The 19,803-nt window shown below is 41.8% G+C and overlaps 1 protein-coding gene across 1 annotated transcript in view; it reads left to right on the top strand.

Moving 5' to 3' along the window:
• Window positions 1-5,543: 5,543 nt before the first annotated feature.
• LOC103773828 (versican core protein-like) overlaps window positions 5,544-19,803 on the top strand; it is a gene marked incomplete at its 3' end in the record, with an annotated part of 81,314 nt that continues 67,054 nt past the window's right edge. The window contains exons 1-2 of the mRNA XM_008941208.1: window positions 5,544-5,613; window positions 12,743-13,114. Of these exons, the coding sequence (XP_008939456.1) occupies window positions 5,544-5,613; window positions 12,743-13,114 (442 nt within the window). The remainder of the gene's footprint in view (window positions 5,614-12,742; window positions 13,115-19,803) is intronic.

The following is a 19,803-nucleotide window of genomic DNA, read 5'->3' as shown; positions in this document are numbered from 1 at the left end:
CCACAGCCGCCCTGGAAAGCAGGCGAGGAGGCAGAGCCCGCCCGCCTTTGGGGCGATGCTGGAAGAGGCACGGGGTGCGGGTGGCTCCACAGGCACTCGAGCTTTGGGGACCTTGCTCCATGCATTGCCTCTAGCTATTTTCCACTGCCTCTCTGTGAGCCGAGAGCACTTCTGGCACAAATTATCGCTGGCCTGGGAGGGATGTCCTCAGTCAGCAGCTTCTCGGCAGCTGCCAGGGCGAGGAGAGCCAGAACACGCTGTGCTCTGGTCACTTCTCCCGTCTGCGCCCCTGCCTGCGCTTGGGGCTGGAGGGGGCGAGGGAGGGAGGATGCCTATGGCCCTAGGACCTCCTCGGAGGCCTTAGGAGGACCTCTGCAAGTGATAATGGGCTGAGCAGACACCACTGCTGAATCAGATGCTGCCATGTGGCAGCACAGTGGGCTAATTAATCAGATGGCAGAGAGGTGGTGAAACTGGCAAAGTTAATTAGGCAGCACTTACGGTGAGGTTGATACGGCAATTAACGGTCAGATGGTGTAAAAGGATCAAAAGACTGCGAAAGTAAAAGAAAGTGCAGACTGTGTGCCTTTGAGAAAGGATGGCAGCACCTTGAGAAGCTTTCAGGCAGAGCTCGGAAGGCAGCAAGAGGTGTGCTGGTCTGGGATCCGTCATTTCCAGCTGGCTGGGTTTCACGGTGTAATTTACTGTTTTACCCATTAGTAGGAGCAGCAACCTCAAGTCACTTCTCTAGTGCCAAGTTCAGTTAGGAGGTGTGTGTGTCCCTTTTAAATATTTTTTTTTTTATTTTTTTTTTAACCTGACTGGAGACAAGGAGAGTCAATGGGCAGAGGCTGCTTTTTCTGTTCCTAAGGAACGTGTCTAGCTCTCACTAAGCAGCTGTAGAGCATGTGCTGAGTCAATCTCAATGTGAAGTAAGAAGCAGCAGCCTTTAAAGACAGTGTCACCTCTGTGAAAGGAGCTAATTTCTCATTGTCCCAACTTCAGAGAAATCAGGAATAGTTTTTGGGTGGTGGATTTTGGTCTGTTCCACACTAGGAATTTCACTATCGTTCTTAACCTGAATTTTAAAATGGAGACACATGATGTTCTCCCATCTGGTTAAATTAAAATAGCATTGGTGTGAGATCAAGCTTACATTGTAAACTAAACATGAGCTGGAATTTGATCAGAACTTATTGCTCCTATGAGCTTTTGCTTGTGGTAAGGGAAGGTAGCAGTGCCTGCAAAAACAGGAGCCCTGCTCTCTCCCCACAGAGAGAACCTTGGTTGCTAGTGTTTCAAGATGTGAAGACTGTCAAGGAAATGGCATCTTTTGGCTAGAAGATGCTGCACTCAGGGTTGCATCCAATTTAAAAAATGTGCAAATTACTACCCTAGATTGGCCTGCCTGTGGTAGCTCCTAATAAAATGGATCTTGGAAAATTGCCAGCAGGCAACCTGAGTTTGGTCACTTTAAGTGCAATACTTTTTTAACAGAAGGTGGAAATTAAACACTTACTCAAGCTTTGCAGCTTTGAGTTGGCAGGGTGTTCTCACCGTGTCCATAGTGTTATGGCTTTCTCCTCCTCTAGGTGTAGTGACACTAAGGGGAAAAAAGAATTAAAAAAAAAAAAAAAAGCTCCTGGAAGAAGGTGTGGTTCGAAAGATTTTGGCTAATTACAGTGGACTGGGGGCAGTGCGGCAGCCAGCCAGCAGAGGCCTGTGTAAGCTGCGGAGCTCAGGAATGGGAAATACAAACCGGTTCTGGAGCTGGGTTTTGCTCAGGAGGCTACAAGGGAGCACAGGAGCACAGTGAGCTGCAGCCCCTGCCAGCAAAAGGGGAGGAGGTGGGAGCAGTGGCATCTGACAGCAGTGGAAACTGGGGCAGCCCTGAACGGGAACTGGGGTGCTAGGGCTGTGAGCAGCAGCCTCTGCCTTGCCCGTGGCTCTGGAGGAGGACTGCTGGTATGAGGTCTGCAGAGCTCTGCTTTCTTTAAGGCAGGGTGCCCTGGGGGGTGATCTGCACGCTGTGGTTTGGAGGGTGGCGGGGGTAATTGCACATTTAATTCAGGCAGCTGCAGCAGAACAGCACTCGGTAACCCAGGAGTATTTATGGGAGCCCACCAAGGGCCGGGGTGGGAAAACCCTTGTGCATGGGGGGTTGTGTGGGAATCATGCACACGAGCCTAAGGGCTGAAAATCAGACCTTTGCCCCAACAGTTTTCATTGCTTGAGTAAGGACCTTGGAGTAGAGAAGACTTAGAAAAGCAAAAGGTTGAGAGATGGTTTCCTGAGAGTTGGGTGGGGATTTTTGGCCGGTATCTCATATTATGCTCCATGGTCAAAGTGCAATTTTTTTGAGCTATCCAAGCACTTGATGCAGCAGGTGTAATTCCTGCACTACTCTGTAAAGGGCTAAGTAGCCATCACAGCCATGAATGCTCTCTTCTGTACCCAGCATTGAGTTCAGCAGTCACAGGATATCTTGAAAATGATCCTTCCACAGTTGTCTTTCTGTTTTCATATTTCATTGTGGATGTATGTATTGTGTTTAGTAAAAGGAAGCTGAAGATGTGAGGGTTTTTTTTCCAACTAGAGTCCTCAAATTTAATTTCTCATGCAGATGCCAACATGATGCTGGAGGACCAGTGGACTGGCTTGTGGGCAAAGCAGAGAGGAATGGGAAGATGAGGTCCTGATGTACTCTGGACTTGCACTGTGGGGCAGAGGGTCATGTTCAGAGCTCTCAGCTGGCTCCGAGTGCAGCAACAGAGTTTGTCATCTTACCAAATGTGGACGTGGTTACACCACCTATTGTCATGACAGTATTGCAATGAGCTCCTGAGGGCAGCAGGCCTCCAGTGGTGTAGGCCAAGCATGTGGATTATCCAGGTTAAGGCCGATGCAGAGGAGCAGGGAGTGGCTGCAGCACACAGCCAGCCCTGTTAAGGTGCAGCATACCCATCTTCCAGGAAAAAGAAAAGCCTTTATTCTTTGGTTCCTTCCTTTCTGGTCCCAAAAGCCAAGGTTGCCTTCTAGGGGAGGAGGCAGATAAAGCTTATGGGTAAACATGGAAAGCTAAACTTGTAAACAGTTTGTTCTAGATTTCTGTGTAGCTGCTGTTGTAGCCAGTGTGTGACGCATGGGAAACACATGTGGACAGAACATCTCAAAAGAAGGTCTGGACCCACTCTGCTTTCAGAGGGGCCAGAGTTTTGCCTTGTCTTGCAGGCAGATCCAGCCTTTGCTGCCTTGGAAGGTGGAGGAGTCTGTCGGTCTTTTTGTGCTCTCCTCAGAGCGCCCGTGTTACTGGAGGAACTTGGCCTGCAGTGGTTTTGGTGCTTGAGGCTTCCAGCAGTTTCAAGGGTTGCTTGTAGGACCTTCTAGTCTGTGCACATCTGTAGCCTTAGGCTCTTTTTTTTAACGTGTTGTGTAATAATGAGGATCACTTTAGTGTTTATCTAAGCAAACACGTGACTGTCTATTTCAGAGCTGGTCCGTGGCATTAAAAGCACTTCCACGTCTGCAGCCCTTGTCTTATGCAACCTCTTCACTCACAGCAGCCTTCTGCAGGGAGTTACCATATATTTTACTGGCACCTTATACCAGGGCACATTACAGATTTTTAAAGTTAGTTATTAAATACACACTTGAGCTGTCCATGGAAAAAACTTGACTGGCGTAGGTGTAGGGAGAGATAAAACTCTGTCTGGATGGTGTTTGGGTATGTGTTAGAGTCTTCAGGAAAAAGTCTCATGGTAGATAGGGCTCAACCTGAATGAAGGCAAAGAAGTCCCGGTTCTTGTTTGGGACTCAATCATAAAAAGTGCAAATTCCATGGGGTTAATATTGCAAAATGAGTGATATCACGTTATACACTCAGCTCGACTGAGCGGCCGCAGCAGAGATGGGGCGGCTTTGGCAGCGTGTAGCCTGCTCTATGGAAAGCAGCTGTATTCTCTCTTCCACGCCCTGGGAATAGGTTGCAGCATGTGTTTCCCAGTGCAGCCAGCCAGCTCTGGCCATCCACGTACAGGGAATGAAAAGGCCTCGGGTTTTCAGCCCTTTTGGGTGGGAATTTTTAACGTGATGCTGTTATGTTAAAGATTGCCTCATTGGAAAGGCTTGGTTTGAGATGTTTTGCATCTTTTCTGAACTGTTCAGCCTTTGCAGGGTAGATGCCAATTCACACAGACTCATGTGAAGTTTGGGCTGCATCTGTAAGCTGTGGAGAAAACTTTCCTGAGGTTGAACACGTCACCAGTAGTTTTTTGAAGATGTTTCTCTGTGTGTCTTGCTATCATGTTCAGTAGAGTTTGTGGAGGTTTTTGAATGTATTAGTTAATGTTTTAACCCTAAAACATTATACCTAAGTACTAAGGAGCTAAAATAATAACAATAAAAAATGCTAAAATACATAGATGCAATGCAACTTCCATAGCTATAATACAGATTTGTTTCTGTTAAATCTCTGTTTCACTGTTCCCTAAAGCACTTCAACTGTAATCTCTCTTGGACATGAAAAAACTATCAGTTTAGGCTACTTGCCCAAGTAAAGAGATCAAGTAGCGTATTTTGACAGCAATATCAGGAAAACTGGGATTTTGTAGTAACAATTTTTCAACAGCAGTGTTTGACAAACTATTGCTGATAGCTATTTCTTACCTTGGCTGAATGGTACATATGTGTGACTGTGTGGAAGAGAGACTATTTATAAACCCTTTATAGTTAAAAATAATAGTTAACATTAACTTTATAGTTAATATAGTTAATTTTTATGGAACTTGTAATGATTTTGTTAATGTCCTTTTGAAATTTTCAGGCTATTTAGAGATTCAATGTTTGTAACTAAGAATTGGATTAAAAATGGAGACATATGATTATGAGCATACAATATATTCTTATGTACATAAAATAAATTTGGAGAACTTTTCAGCTGTTAGAAGGTGGAGACTGCAAAGGAAGTGAGAGGCAAACCCAAAGGGAACTGACATGTCTGAGAATCACTCCAGACTCAATAACCTGAAACTCATTATGAGTCTGTATTCAATAGGGACACATTGTCATTACCACAGATTTCCACCATAAAATATTATATGGAGAAATCTTGAAAGCAGGAGGTCATCTGGCAACCTACTTGCAGATGGGAGGGATCCTAGCGTGGATGTTGCCTCACCATCAAAATTCAAGAGAAGTTTGTCATGGGAGCCCCTTCTGGCAGGAACTGAGTTGTTAGCTATTGCTAAATGACAGGGTGGTTTGTGTTACAGACATAAAACCACCTCGAGGCTGGGTCTGAACTGGCAGAAAAAAGCAGTCAGATTTACTCATATATTGCTACGACTGGGAGTAAATTTAAAACAGTGAATAAAAGGGAAGAAGGTCAATATATGAAGAAGTATTCACTGACATGTTGAACATCTTTTTAAAGAAGATGACTGCTTCTTATATCAATGACAGGTATTGATATACTGAGTTAGACTCGATAAGGGCACACTGCAATACTAACCACTTACTCCTTTGTTCTTTATTTGTAGGTCAAGATGTTGTTAAGTATAAAAAGTATCTTATGGATGTACTCCACATTAGTTATAACATATATGCTACCTAAAGGTAAGTCTGTTATACACAAAACCATTTATTAAAATTCATTTTAGTGGTTCAGTAGGGAGGGTATTTCCCAGTACTCTGGAAACAACCCAAACTCAGGAGATTCAGTTTCTGGTCTTGCCTCTGCTGCTGGTTTTGCTGCACTCTAACTTTGTTTCTGTGTTCTTTTCATTGCCTTACTGATTTATATAGAAAACTCTTGGTGGGTGGACATGATTTTGACAAATCTTTGTTTGTAGGTGTCGTTATTATAATTCAAATAATAATAAAGAAAGTGCCATAGTATCCCATTGTATAATGCAAAAGAGATTGCCTTCTCCAAGTATTCAATAGTAAGTTTTAATCCTTTAACCTATGCTTCTGGAATGTTGGACCTGTTGCCCAAGTATGTCTTGAACCTTCATTTTCCACAACCCACTAAGGAGCTCCTGGCAATAGATGGAGTGGGGGCTGATGGAACGGGCTAATTGTGGTGGAGTGCAGGCACCTTCCGTGGCAGCTTCAGCCTGGTGCCATGGAGGGAGCAGTGAGCAGTGCCATAGGCACAGGAGCAGGTTTCTGAGACAGACCTAGACAGGCTGCCCAGGTGGTGAATTAAATGGGAGAGTTCTTGGGCTACAGGAATGCTGGTTTGGCTTACCTACCAGCCAGACCCCAACGCATGTGTTCACATATGTCGTGCCACAGCAGCCTTTTGGGTCTGTAAGTCATAGCTTGCACCCTCTCTGTATTCAGGGTGGAAGGTGCCACTTGCAAGTGGAATAAGGGGGAAAGCAGTAGCCCCAGTCTCTGCTTTGCTCAGTGACCTGTCAAGGAGCAGCTGGGGACATGCCAGATCCCTGTTAGAGGGGGCTGCCATGGACTAACCTGGTGGCAGGTCCCTTGGCTGCTGGAGTCTGGAGCAAGGATGTATTAGGGCAGATGCAGACCTTTGATTTGAGTGGAAAGGAGGGGCCCTTACTACTTCTCTTGGTGCATACATGCTAACACTAAAGCATATATTCATATATGGTTTCCATGGTTATTTGAAAGTTTGAGTCAAGCCTTTCATAAGGAAAGGGTTCCTACAGGTGCTGCAGACTAGAAAATTGGGATAAGATCTTTCCCAGGCCTCAAACCAAAATTTTTCTTGATTTCTTAAAAGTTCTTGTTTTCTTTCTAGGAACTCCTCAAACTGATTTTAGCCTTTGGGAAAATCAAATCCACTATTTCCCTCCCTACCCCTCCGCCCCCCACACCCCCAAGCTTGAGCACTGTCTATAACAAAATCTTTAGGCAGTCCTGTAAGAGAACATAAAACACTGCTGTGGTTAGTGGAACCAACTGAAAAAAGTGTGTGTGGTTTTTTTTTTTTTTTATTTTCCTTCAAGCAGGTTTCCAGCACTATCCTTTACTATTTCCTACATCACTTCCTCCATAGAGTAGGTTGGATATAAGAGAGAAATTTTTCATAGTAAGGATGGTGAGACACTAGAACAGATCTCACAGACAGGTTGTGGATGCTCCATCCCTGGAACTGTTCACAGTCGGATGGGATGAGGCTTTGAGCAGCTGATCTGGTGGAAGATACCCCTGTCCATGGCAGGAGGGGAGGACTAAATGATCTTTGAAGGTCCTTTCCAACCCAAATCACTCTGTGATTGTAAGTTAGAGCTTTCTTTGAGGCAGAAATGTCCGTTTTAAGATAAAAGAAAAGGAAAAGCTGCTATCAGTAGTTATCTTAAAAACTGAGTGAATTTTAGTGCATCATTCACACAAGGAGAGAACTAAAGATAAGATTTTGCCTGGAAATCAACCTTGGGGTGGAGAACATGTAAGGACATGCTATAAGGCAAAGGAATCTGACAAATTTAGACCTAACGTTTCTGTTATGACCTATTGAAAGTCTTTCATATCCTTCTGTTTTGTAGAAACAACAGTTTGTGTAATAACGTTTTTGAGGATGAGTTTTACAAGATTATAGGCAATCTTTACAAGTATAGCTGTTTCTTTGGTTTAAAAAAATACTCTAAAATAAAATATATATCTTTGTTTTGAAAAGCTGGACATCTTAAGTTTCTTTTTTTTTTTTTTTTCTCTAAGTCATGAATTCAAATATAAAATTTAAGCTTTGAAATCTTTCATGAAACACAAATTCCCATGCCTCCATTCCCACAATGGTTTGGATCACTCCATATGATTTAATTAAATTTAATTAAATAGTCACTTCAATATGTTACGTTGCAATATTTAATTTAAAAATTTTCAGGCAAAATTGTTCTGAGAGTTTAAAATTTTTCTTTGAAAGGTCCTGCGGGAATTTCGTAAAAATCAGCAGTTATTTTTAAAGTGTAAATCCGTAAGTCTTAATGTTAAATCATAGCAAAATTGAAGCTTAATTTAGAATATAGCAACTTATAAGCATGCAAAATTTTATGCATTGACAACTAATCGTTGTTCCCATCTTTGTTTCCTCTTCCACTTTCACCCGTGTGAATGATCACATTCATAAATACCTTGCATATTTGCATGGCGTGCTCATTAGATTTTATTTAGCAAGAGAAGTATTTTTCCTTTGAGAGCAATTTGAGAATGGCCTCGTATACTTCTTTAAGCCTTCGAGTTCTCAGAAGATGTGTGTCAGGAAGGCAGCAGGAAACAGGGTGTCAGCTTTTGGGGTCATGGGAGTGCCCCTTTGCAAGACCTTTGCTGTTTGCCCTGGGACATGTGAAGGATTAATGACAGAAGTTCATGAGCAAGGTTTGTGCCTGCTGCTAGTGAGGCATTTACTCCCTTTGAGCTAACTGGTGTTGGGATATTGTAGTTTACAAGCTGGACCTTGTGATTATGCCATGTTGAAGTTTACCAGTTTTAAGTGACTATTTATCACGCCATGAGTGAAAGTTTTGTGAAAGCCCTGTAATGCAGAAGACAAATCCCCTAGACTGCAGTATGAGATGTTCTTTCAAAGGTACATGAATAACACACCAGTTTAAATATCAGCTTACAGAACTCAGATATGATCAGATATGTGCTATAAAATACATCTCTGCATGTCTATGCTGTCTGCATTTGAGTTCTGCAGCTAAGTTTTACATTTGCCTGGCTTTCTGTGAATTCCTTGAAGAACATGAAGGTATCTGGTTCTTCATCATCCTACGCCCCCTTCTCTTACTCTGCTTGCTCAGACCACGAATCACCTACCAAAGACCTCGGTGAGGGCACTGGTTGGGTCTCAGCCTGTTAGTCCTGCTGTCAGAGTTTCATTCGAGTTTGTGTAAGTGGTCTGTTCGTTTTAATTTATCATAACCATAAACCTTTTGATGAAGGTAAATGAAGAGACATCTCTTGGGCTCAGTGTCAGTAGCCAGATTAACAGAACACACAATCTCATTGATCCTTTCTATTTCTGCTGGTAGGCAGGGCAGTACATCACATGTCTAGGCAGGTTGCTGATGAACCAAAAACTTAGAATCATTTTTTTGTCTTATAAATTTGGCTTAATATAAATAGAATATTTTATTCTTGAAGCATGTGGGTTTTGCCTGCATACTCAGTAGCAACATTCTGTTCTTTTAAGCTTAATTACACAGTAAAATTGTTCCTCTAAGCAGTATCACTTCATATTGGCTGTTCTTTTCTTCAGACTTCTTGTCCATTAAAGACCTACTGGTCTGGTTGTTATGGTTAACATAATACAAAAGGGCAGAATTCTGCATTTTTTTTTCTTTAGATTTTTAAAGAGTTTTGTATCATTTACAACAGAAAAAAATACACATTCTAGGGAGAGGGACTTTGTTCTCAAACAAGTTCTTCTCCAGTTTGTCTCCCACCTCAAAAGGAAGGATTTCAAGCCTTGTGCAATTGTTGGGATAAGCTGACTGAAGCTGAACTGATGGATTGGGAGGACCTATGGCAGTTTTGCTGAGGGAAAAAAAGCCATGAAAAACCAAGCTGGAATTCTTTTATTTCATTTTTTTTTTTTTTTTAAAGGAAAAGTATGTCACTTGCCATCATCCCCATGAGGAACCGTATAAATGCATAGCCCTAGTTTTAGGTTTGAAGAAAATAAGACAGTAATAATTTGTGGCAAAATTCTACCCAGTAAGTTAGACCTGGCAGGAACTGTCTTCTGACAAACCATTGCATGGGAGAAGTTTTCATTCTGCATTCTCTTCCTGCTACTTATTCTGATGCTGGAGATATTTAATATTTAAACAGGGGAAGGCAATAAAAATGCACAACTTCCAAAGCACACTATCTACTGAGTCTGACTGCACTGTGCTGCTCCCAGCCCGACTCTGTAGTCCCATCATCTTGTACAATCATACCACTGACTTTGCTGGCAGCTCTGCCAATATACGTGTTTGTGGCCAGGTAATTTGGACTTAGCTCTCTATTTTATGTCTTTATTGTCTGTGTATTTTCCATAATTAATTATGCACGAGTGATATGTATTTGTTAGAAACAGATAAAAAAAAGGCTTATATTTAGCACCAGAAAGCTTAGTCATTTAAAAAAACATCCTCTTGTTTAAGAGTACATGATGTTACAAGTGTTCTAGGTTGTACATGGTGTAGTGGAGATCCAGTACAAAACAATGTTGGCAAACACCAGCTTTCCTCAGCTTGTATTCCGGCTTGCAAACAGTTACAAGATGTTTTGGTCAGATTTTTGCCCACCATGTCCCTTCTAAGGAACAGTCTATCACATGGCCTTGGTAGTGGCTGGAAAGGAGACACAACATGGAGTATAAGCATAGGAAATGGCAAAGAAACAAAACACAAATGCCAAAAGAAACAAAAGGGCTATGTGGATTAACAGAAGATGTTGATGCTTTCTGCAGTGGACAGTAAATTGTTTCACTGATATGACTGATGCAAGAAATCAAGGTTTTTGGAACTGTGCAGGGACGTCACTTAATCTTGCATGTAATTGTGATCATGATGATATTTTACTGCCAAGGGTTTCAGTCTGCTGATGTGAATACACAGATTTTAAAGAAAGGGAATTTCCTCAGGGTTCAGTGCTGATATTCTAGATCACTCATAATCAGAAACAACATTCTCAAAAGTTTATTAAAGTTCTGTCAGTCAGGATAATTATAACTAGGTCATTTTTCATTTAAGAAGTTCCTGTAGTGTATGTAGATGACAAGAGATCATAATAAATACTAAATATTTTGAGACTGATTTTAATCTCCCACCTGTGCAGTTTGGCAGTAATTTCATCACAACTGATAGGACTGAGTATTCATTCTGCTTCTTTTTCTCTACCCCACCATAACTCTGTGAAGTTTCAACAAATTAAAGGTGATATAAAAAATAGTGGGGTTTCCATACTGTACATCTTCAGGGTAAAATTAGTCTTTTCTGGTTTTTAACCAATCAATGGATTTTTTTTGATTCTTCCTAAAGAAAGTTGTGTGCAGACAAAGCTTTTGAGCTACTCTTTGGTCTTCAGTAACTTCTGCAGGCTTATCCACAAGCCTTGTGAATTCTCCAGTTTTCATTTCTGTATCAGAAGATGGAAGAATGAAAATCTTGCTGCTCGCCTGAATCTCAGAGTGAGCATCTTGCTGGTAAATGTGCTCTGACAGTGCCATTCCATGTCAACTTTTCAGCTGAGCTTTTGGTGCAGTGCAGCTGTTTTGGCATCACACTACCCTGTTGTTGCACTCTCTCTGGACTAGTCATTTCTGATACAGTCATTTTTAGTGTATGTGCATTGTAAACCCAAGAATTCCTAGTTAGCCATTGGTGGAAAGGACCCGAGGACTTCATTCCAGCTTCTGGATCTCCTTCAGATGGCCTGTGTTTTTTTTCCCTAGTTAGTTCTTTATTATTGAAATGCTTGGTTATCAAGCTGGTGAGTCTTGTATTGAACCTTTTTAGATAATGATATTAATACTTCCTCCTGAATAAAGTCTCTTAAAAATAATCAACTTAATGAACTTTATAATTTTAGTTCCTTCCCCCACCCTTCAAAATCTACTCTGTGTAAAGAGTATATTCTACTCTTTATAGAGAGATTTTATTTTTGTTGTTAGATAAAAAGGTAGATAATTTTCCCATGCTGATATCTCTTATTTCATGTATCACTCTCCTGGTGGTTAGTATTTGAAGTTATTGTATTTTTAAACTTTCTGAATCCAAATTAATGATCAGCATGTTCCACCTTTCAAAAAATGTTAGAGGGCAGGACAGTGAAAGAGGTAAATACTGTTGTGCATCAACTTTTAATCTTCATTAAGCCATTATGTATGGTGAAATAATATCACATAAAAAACCATAAATCTAACAGAAATCCACTCTTCAGACAGTTGCTGTGTGCAGGTTGGATGAACAGTAGTCAACTTTCCCCTCAGGATATTGTCAGGTGGAAGCATTTCACTGTAAAGTGTTTGCAGCTGGAGATGTCATAAAAATGATAAAGGTCCTATCATGTCAAGTCTGAGCCAAGTAGGGACTTTCTGTGCACTTTACTTCCTTCTCTTCTCTAACATCCTGAAATACTTTATTTCTGCAATATGTTAAAGTCCCAGAGGCTACAAGGAAATAATGTTAGAAGAATGACTGCTTGGGGGGATCTCACTGGAAAGGCTTTTTTTTCCAGCATGTATGCAATAGAAAGAGTTAACCCTTGAAAGAATGATGGAGTAAGGGATGTCATGTGTGCAAAGTCATGGGTTATGACTTTATGTCCTTTAGGACAGGAGCACATGAGCAAGCTGTTGTGAGGTAAGGCAAGGTGTAAATGTTGGTAGCTCCCCTCTATGCATACTTTTGGCCAGCAACAGATGTGAGGTAACTCGTCCCTTGTCACTCAGAGTGGTCTTCCTCCTGTTAAGCAAGAAATCATGGCTCATAATGTAAAATTTCAAAGCAGTTTCTGAAAGTGGTCGATAACTTGGTGACTATAACAAATGGAAAAAATAAGTCAGCAAGCAGTGAATTAAGTTTGCCCAACTTCAGCAACCTAGAATATTGACACAGACTCTTTCTTCAGCTTGAACTAAACAGTCTTGCTACAAATCAGCCAGTGTTCATGAATTGCAGGTCTTGTGAATTGTTAAATGAAAATGAAATTCATCTGTTTCCGATTCTGCTGTTCCACTAATGTAGTTCTTCCTTCTCTCTCCCCCTTGTTCTAGTTAAAGCAGAAAAGAAAACCCTGGTGAAGGGATCCCTCTCTGGAACGTCAGTCCTGCCGTGCTTCTTTTCCACCACACCCACTATCGCCTCTAGCTATGCGGCTGAGTACCTTCGAATCAAATGGTCAAAGGTGGAACTGGATAAAAGCGGGAAAGATGCAAGAGAAACCACAGTCCTGGTGGCCCAAAACGGCAACATCAAGATCGGCCAGAGCTACAAGGACAGGGTGTGGGTGCCGGCGCAGGCGGAGGAGAGCGGGGACGCCTCGCTGACGCTCTCCAGGCTGCGGGCCAGCGACGCGGGCGTGTACCGCTGCGACGTCATGTACGGCGTCGAGGACACGCAGGGCCTCGTGTCCCTGGCTGTGGAGGGTAAGCCTCTCTCTGCTTCTTGGTAGCCAGCAGTGACCCCCGTTCAAACAGGAAAGCTGGTCATGAGCGTATAGCTGGAGAGCACTGAAAGGCGTGTCTTTAGCAATTTACCCTTCCGTAACTAGTCGCTCTTCCTATTCGCGTCCTGTCTTTTATTTATTCTTGGGCACCTTTTCCAATTCATAGCTCTCCCATCGCCTGTGCTTTTGGGGAGGCTGCTCCTGATTCCTGGAACAAATGCCTCTTGCTTATTCCCAAAGTAGTTTGTATCCTTCCTAAAGGGTACATATCCTTCGCAAGACAAGCTCCTTCTTTTACTTTTTTGATTTTTTTCAAATGGAGATACCTCTAAGGCTTTCTCAATCCAGCCCTTTTGAAATACAATATGTGTTGTGCTCATACCTCGGTCTGAAAGTGTCAGTGTCCTTATTAGAAGACAGACTTGGCAGGCAGAGGCACTTTCCTTTAATTGTTTGTGTAGGATGCAGAGATACTACTGCCTTCCTACTGGAGCTCTAGTTGGCCTATCTTGCCACTTGATGTACAAAACCATAATGCCAGCAAAACTGGGAGCCGCTCTTTCTGTGATGGCAATGCAAACACAAAGGAAGAGTTTCGTTTGTCCCAGTAATAAAGGCTGAAGAGGTAGGAGGAAACCCATCTGGCACAACCTGCAGGGAAACAAGCAGGGAGGTGGCTGCTAACGTTCTTCCATGTGGAGGATCCAGGGCTAAGAGTTTGCTTGCCATCACTATAAGGAAATGGCCTCCAAAACTTGGAGAGGTATACATGTAAAAGCATAGAAGAGACTTCAAAAAGCATGGAAGTGGCAGAAGGAACATCTGATCTCTGGGTGTTTTTCTCCTGAGAGCATGCTTATACAGCACGATAAGTACAGCGTAAAGATGCTCCAGAGCCTGGTGCTGTACAGCCCTGTCAGTCTGGCGTTGAGCCTGAGCTAACAAATTGTGCTGAAAGGCAGGACATATTAGCCCAGGCTCTGTGCCATGTAACTGCAAATTTTGGACCCAAATTACTCTGCATGCTTAGAACAACACTCAGCTGTGTGGCTGTACCAGCCTGCATCAGCCTTAGTTTGGACTTTGCCTTGCACTCCTTTACACTTAGGTGTTTTTTGAAAGTCCAATATTTAACTCCAGTGACTGAATCCCAAAACAAATATTAATATCTGCTGCTGGAAATTATAGCTTTGGCTAAGATTTTTATTTTTGTGAGCTTAATACTGCATTGTTCTTCCAGTATGGTTAACCTAACTTGAACAGCCTTTTGGCATTGATTCAATGAAAAGTTTTGAAGGTGTGGTCTTAATTTGGAAACACAATAAATCACTGTAACCATTGATGTCTGTGTAACTTCATAAACTCTTTAGTCCTAATGGCAGAAGCAAAAGAAATCCTGGTTTGAACGTTCTTTTCAGTAACTAGTGTACCTGGCATTCCTTACTTGTTTTCACGTGCTCCCTTGACTACATGTCTACAACCAGGAGCAGATGTTTACTATAATAAAATATCTGATGATTTGTGGAAATACTTTAGCTTCTGTAGTTAGTACTCCTGCAATAAGATGAACTGATCAGATTTGGGTTATTTTAATTGAAAGAAAATTTCAAGCACTCCATGTTCTTTCTGCAGCTGTTCTTTTCCATGATTGCTTTCACTTCAGCTTGACTGCAAAATTTCAGGATTCCAAAAAGCCAGATTTCTATACAAATAGAAATTAGCATTTTTAGATTGCCATTTGTCTACTCCAGTCTCCATTTTCCGCTTTCAGTAAACAAATGTTCTTTCTCAGATTTTCAAGGATTTCACCTGAATATTGCTGCTAAAATATTTTCCCTAATCTCAGTAGGGGTCTATGGGATTTTTATGATGTCAGCTTTTTATTTAAAAGAACTCAAAGCCAAATGTTACTCCCAAATGTAATTGATTTGCATTATATTGCCTTTTTTAAGCTGCACCCCAAAGTGATAACAAATGGAGACGTGGTCTTCTGTACACTCTGTGTGTTCTTTGCTGGCTGTTGTTAGGGTGGTGTGGGGAGATCTTTTCACGTAAGCTGTGAAGTTTCTCCACGGTTCCGCACCGTGCCTTGGTCAGCTCTCCTGGGTGGGGCTGGGCCTTGCAGCACAGCCCATGGAGTCCTGGTGAAATTCTCAACAGTTTTGCTATTCTGCACGTTTTATGCTCATCGCAAATGAGACGTAAAATGCATTTGTGTAGCACAGTTTTTCAGTAGGCTCAAAGGATGCAGAAAAAGTCATGAGTCTGGCTCATGTCATTGCTTGATCTTATATTTTAACCCTAAAGTGAAGCAGAATCATCCTGTAAAAGATGGGAAGCTTCTTCAAAATGTGTGGGGCAACTTAGGCATGGAAAAAAATGTTAATGTTTCAGAAAGCAATATCCATCTACTTTTCTTAAGTGCCAACACTTGTGTGTGTGTGAAGTTTAATTTAATAAACTTTTCAGAAATGGCTACATTAAGTAGGCCAAAGCTATGTGCATCATTTTGCTGAAGTAGGTGAAAGTGCTTTTGTAATTATGATAACTTTGTGTTGTTTCTATGCTTGTTTCTTTCAGTATTTTAAACCAATGCAGGACTTGAGTTCTAGATATTGTCAGGATTTCCATTTGTTTTACAGACATTCCTCCATTTGAAGCTTCCAAATAAAAAGCACATTCCAGCATTAATGAAGCCAGGCAGATAAGCTTAGACAGCTGTGCTGTTTGTTCCTCAAATGAATCTTTGCAGGGAAGATAATAGATAATTGGGAGATCTAACTTGAATTAAAAAAAAAAAAAAAGGACAAAAACCAAACCTGTAATTGCTGTTTCTATGTTGATCCTTTTGTTTAGCTTTGTTAGGAACACAAAACTGCTATTGAACCCACTGTGCATCAAGTGAATGTGTTTTACCAGTGATGAAACATATTGTGAATGGAAAAATTGCATTTCTAAAAATAATTTTCTCTGTAGGTTATAGCTTTTCCCAGGTTAAGCTGTACAAGCTGAGCAGTTGCTGTTAGTCATTGAAAGTAAACAATAAAACTTCTAATGCTTTTTATTTTTTTGCCTGAGTCTCAAGATCAAGGTTGTCAACAAGAGATGTGTATAAATGTGCATCTATTTCTTTCTGTCACCCACAGATTTCCTCAGGCAGAGGTGGTGGCTTAAGGTTAGATAAACCTGCAAAGAATTTATTTTTTGCCAGTTGTTTTTTAAACATATGTCAATTTTTGGTATCTACAGCTGGACTCCTGGTTAAACCACCACTTAACCACAGCTGGTTAGGTTAGTTATTCACAAGGAAGATTCATATGTTTGGGCAGCCACCTTGCCTTTGTCTCTGCACTGCATATTTCTGTGAAACCTTTTTTGACAGGTAAAATCTTTCTAGAGAATAGCAAGATTTTAGAAACTGCCATAATTCTGTGCTTCTGGTTTGCTTTGGTTGTAGGCAGAATCTATGTCAGCTTGGATATCAATAGCTGCTTATATTTGGTTCAGTAGGAGCTCTGTGGTTTAACACAGTATCCTGTATCCCATGATCAATACTTTCCTGTATGGGCATCATGAACTTGTGATAGAAGTGAAATAATTTGGTTTGAACTCTGTTTAAACTGCTCAGTTTAAAGCTTCAGCCTGAACTTCCAAGTTTTCACTGGGGGTACAGGAGTGGTTGTGTTCATGTTGCTAGCTGGGGTGACTCTTTTGTGGGCATGGTCCTCAGGAATGGATCTGAGACAGTCATGTAGGACCACAGGGACTTGCTGGGTCACTTAATCCAGCTCCTTTGGTGTTGCAAGCAACCATATTACATGCTGTGCTACATGCCTTTTATTAATCCCCAAATCAAGCCGAGAGCACCCATTCCCATGGATTATCAGGTGCTTTAGTATTTCATCTCTAAGATCAGTGGGTTTAGACTGAACTGTGCCCTAAACAATGGTATTTTCATTTTACAGCTGGTGAAACTATAAGAGGGAGGATCGAAACACCTAATTTTAGCCCCTGCAGGAAGTTTTGGGGCAGCCGGATGCCTGCCCTGCTCATTAATCACTGCAAGAGTGGTAGTGTCCCCCGAGGCAGGGGACAGGGACAGGGCCAGTGCTGACAGGTCTGCAGGCTTGCACAGAGGGGCAGTTTCACCACACTAGGTACCTCCATTCCTCTTGTAAATGGTAGGAAGTGCTTTCCTTACATTCTGGTTGCTGCTATAATTTCATTGACTTCTCAGGAATATGTTATCTTCAAAATGACTGTAACAGTGTTACAGTGCCCTTGGCCTCGCAGTTTTTGAATACTTGGTGTTATTTTGTCTTCATTCTTAGTGGTTTCCTTATCACTGTTGTCTGAAAATGACAGATCTCAGGAGCCTTCACATACTTGAGACAGTTTTCCCATCTTGATGAGAAACCACTTCCTTCCCATTTTAGGCTGCTTTGGACACTGGTGGGCTTTCAGTGCATCCCAGTGAAGGAGACCTTTTGGAACAAGGTTGAGGCTGATGACCAGCAGATAATGCCTTCTCATGATCATCTCCAAGTGTTTGCTTGCCTGCTAATAGCTTACCAAACACAATTTCACAACCTTAACTTGGAGGCCACGTCTGAAACAGGAAACCTGAAGTCAGGGTGTGATTTATTTCACCTTCGATGGTTTAAGGTTGCGTGCCTACTCTGAGCTAAACAGACAGGCTTGTGAAACCTCCAAGTCCTCTCTGATGAGAGCCTTGGGTGGGATGAACTCCCGGGTGGTCCATATCCCTGGCCATCAACTGGAGAGATCTAGATGACTCGTTTAGACTACTAACCTTTAAGCAAAACAGACTGGGTGAGTTGAATCCCAAAATAGATTTTATAAAAGTATTGGTGTAGCTCTCTATGTCCATGTTTATTTCCTCTCTCTAGTTATGACAAAGCCCATTTGTATAGAATAGTTTTGAGATACCTTGTAAAAGCTGACCTAGAAGTGCAGTGTAGTTGTATACTTCATTCTGGAATGTAACTGAGTAACAAATTCTCACTTGTGTGGTGGTATGGTACTAGGCAACAAAAAATAACATGTATGACCAAGTGTAATCACAAAGAAAGAATCTGAAGAAACATTAATTTGAGCTATTTTTTGTTGTTCTTCTTGGACTGAATTTAAAGGGATCAAAGTGACAAATGGGGTCCATCCAGTTATGTTTCTTTTTTTTTCATATCTTATCAGTCAATATTTTTCACCGATAGTGTAAGCACTTTATCCTTTTCTTACTGATGCTTTGGGAGACCTCTCTTTTCATGGGCCTCATTTTACTAGTCTTTCTTTAATTCTGCTGCAGGTCTGAGAGACTTTTATAGTCATTTTAGTTTATTTTGTACTTTTTTTTTTTAAATCAATAAAGAACATCCTGATTTTAAAATACTGACCTTTTTAATGTAAAGAAGCAGCAATTAGGGAAGCAGAGTAGATGGTAATTCACATTTTCATTTTTATGCAAACTCTTCTTTCTTGCAGGCATTATAATGATAATAAATGTGAGTTGTTTCCAATGTGGGAACACTGCCACTCAATTGTGCTGTTAGCCCTGAGATATTGTGTGTTGACAACCTAATTGATTTATTCTTTCTACAGCCAGAACTCCCCCTCATTATCTCTTAAGTATGGCATTTGAGGAGATGCTTTTATTTAATCTTTTAGACTTATCTGTCTTGAAACCTTACCACCCCTTGATGTTGAACTTCAGTGCTTCCTTTCTAACTAAATTAGCATGGGCTGCTGCATTTTTAAGCTTGTGTTTCACTTTCCTGCATCATGGATCCCAAGGAATCTCTCAATTCTGTAGCCGAGGAGAGCACAATGGGTAGCAGCCATCAAAGGGTGGGAGAGGGAAATTTATTTCTGAGTGAGAAAGGCCCAACATCTACGTGCAGTACATGTTGGGAGCAAGGAGGCAAATGTTCTGGTCAAGCTGCTTTGTCCCTCACAGAGGGACTGGGTATATGGTGGCTGATGGGTTTTCTGCACCAGCCTGGAGGGAGGACCTTCAGTGGGGGAGCTCTGAGCTTGGGCAGTGCATGCCTCCTCCTATTGGATGGGAGACCAGAGGCCAGTACTAATGGCTAAACTGGTTTTAGGATGTTGGTCATACCCCAGTATGAGGATAGTTGTGGAAAATTGTTTTTAGGTCTTTTTTAAAAGTAATTTCAATATAAGTAGCAGTGCCTTGGCATTGGTGAACTCGTGTGACCTAGTACACTGCTGTTCAGAGGTAACAGTGTGGGGCAGGTGATCCCACTGAGTATTCAGAGATTAACACAGAGGTAGTGGAGAAGTTCTCCCCCTGAGAAAGATACAGCCAAAGCTCAGCACCCATCACTTTCCTTATCTGGACCAGCTTGATCAGAGCACCTTGCTTATGCCTGGGTGCAGCTTTGTTGCTCTGTGAGGACAGACACTAAGGTTTTGCATGGAGGAGTAACGTGCAAGTTAGGGCAAGAAAAGCCTGTCCCTGGGGAGCAGGAGGCACTGGGGCTGACAGAGCAGAGGGGTTGGTATGCACCTTCTCTCTTTATGATGAGACGTTCCTCCAGGTCTTTGACAAGGACACTTCTGCTGATGCAAGTCGAGCCTGTTCAGTTTGCCAGAGCCTGAGACAGGGGTCAGAAGATGGCTGCAAAACCT

This window comes from Merops nubicus, unplaced genomic scaffold, assembly GCF_000691845.1.
Source record: "Merops nubicus isolate BGI_N331 unplaced genomic scaffold, ASM69184v1 scaffold3085, whole genome shotgun sequence".
NCBI classification, from domain to species: domain Eukaryota; kingdom Metazoa; phylum Chordata; class Aves; order Coraciiformes; family Meropidae; genus Merops; species Merops nubicus.
Note: the sequence above shows the minus strand (reverse complement) of the source record. Positions and strands in the feature narration are given on the sequence as shown.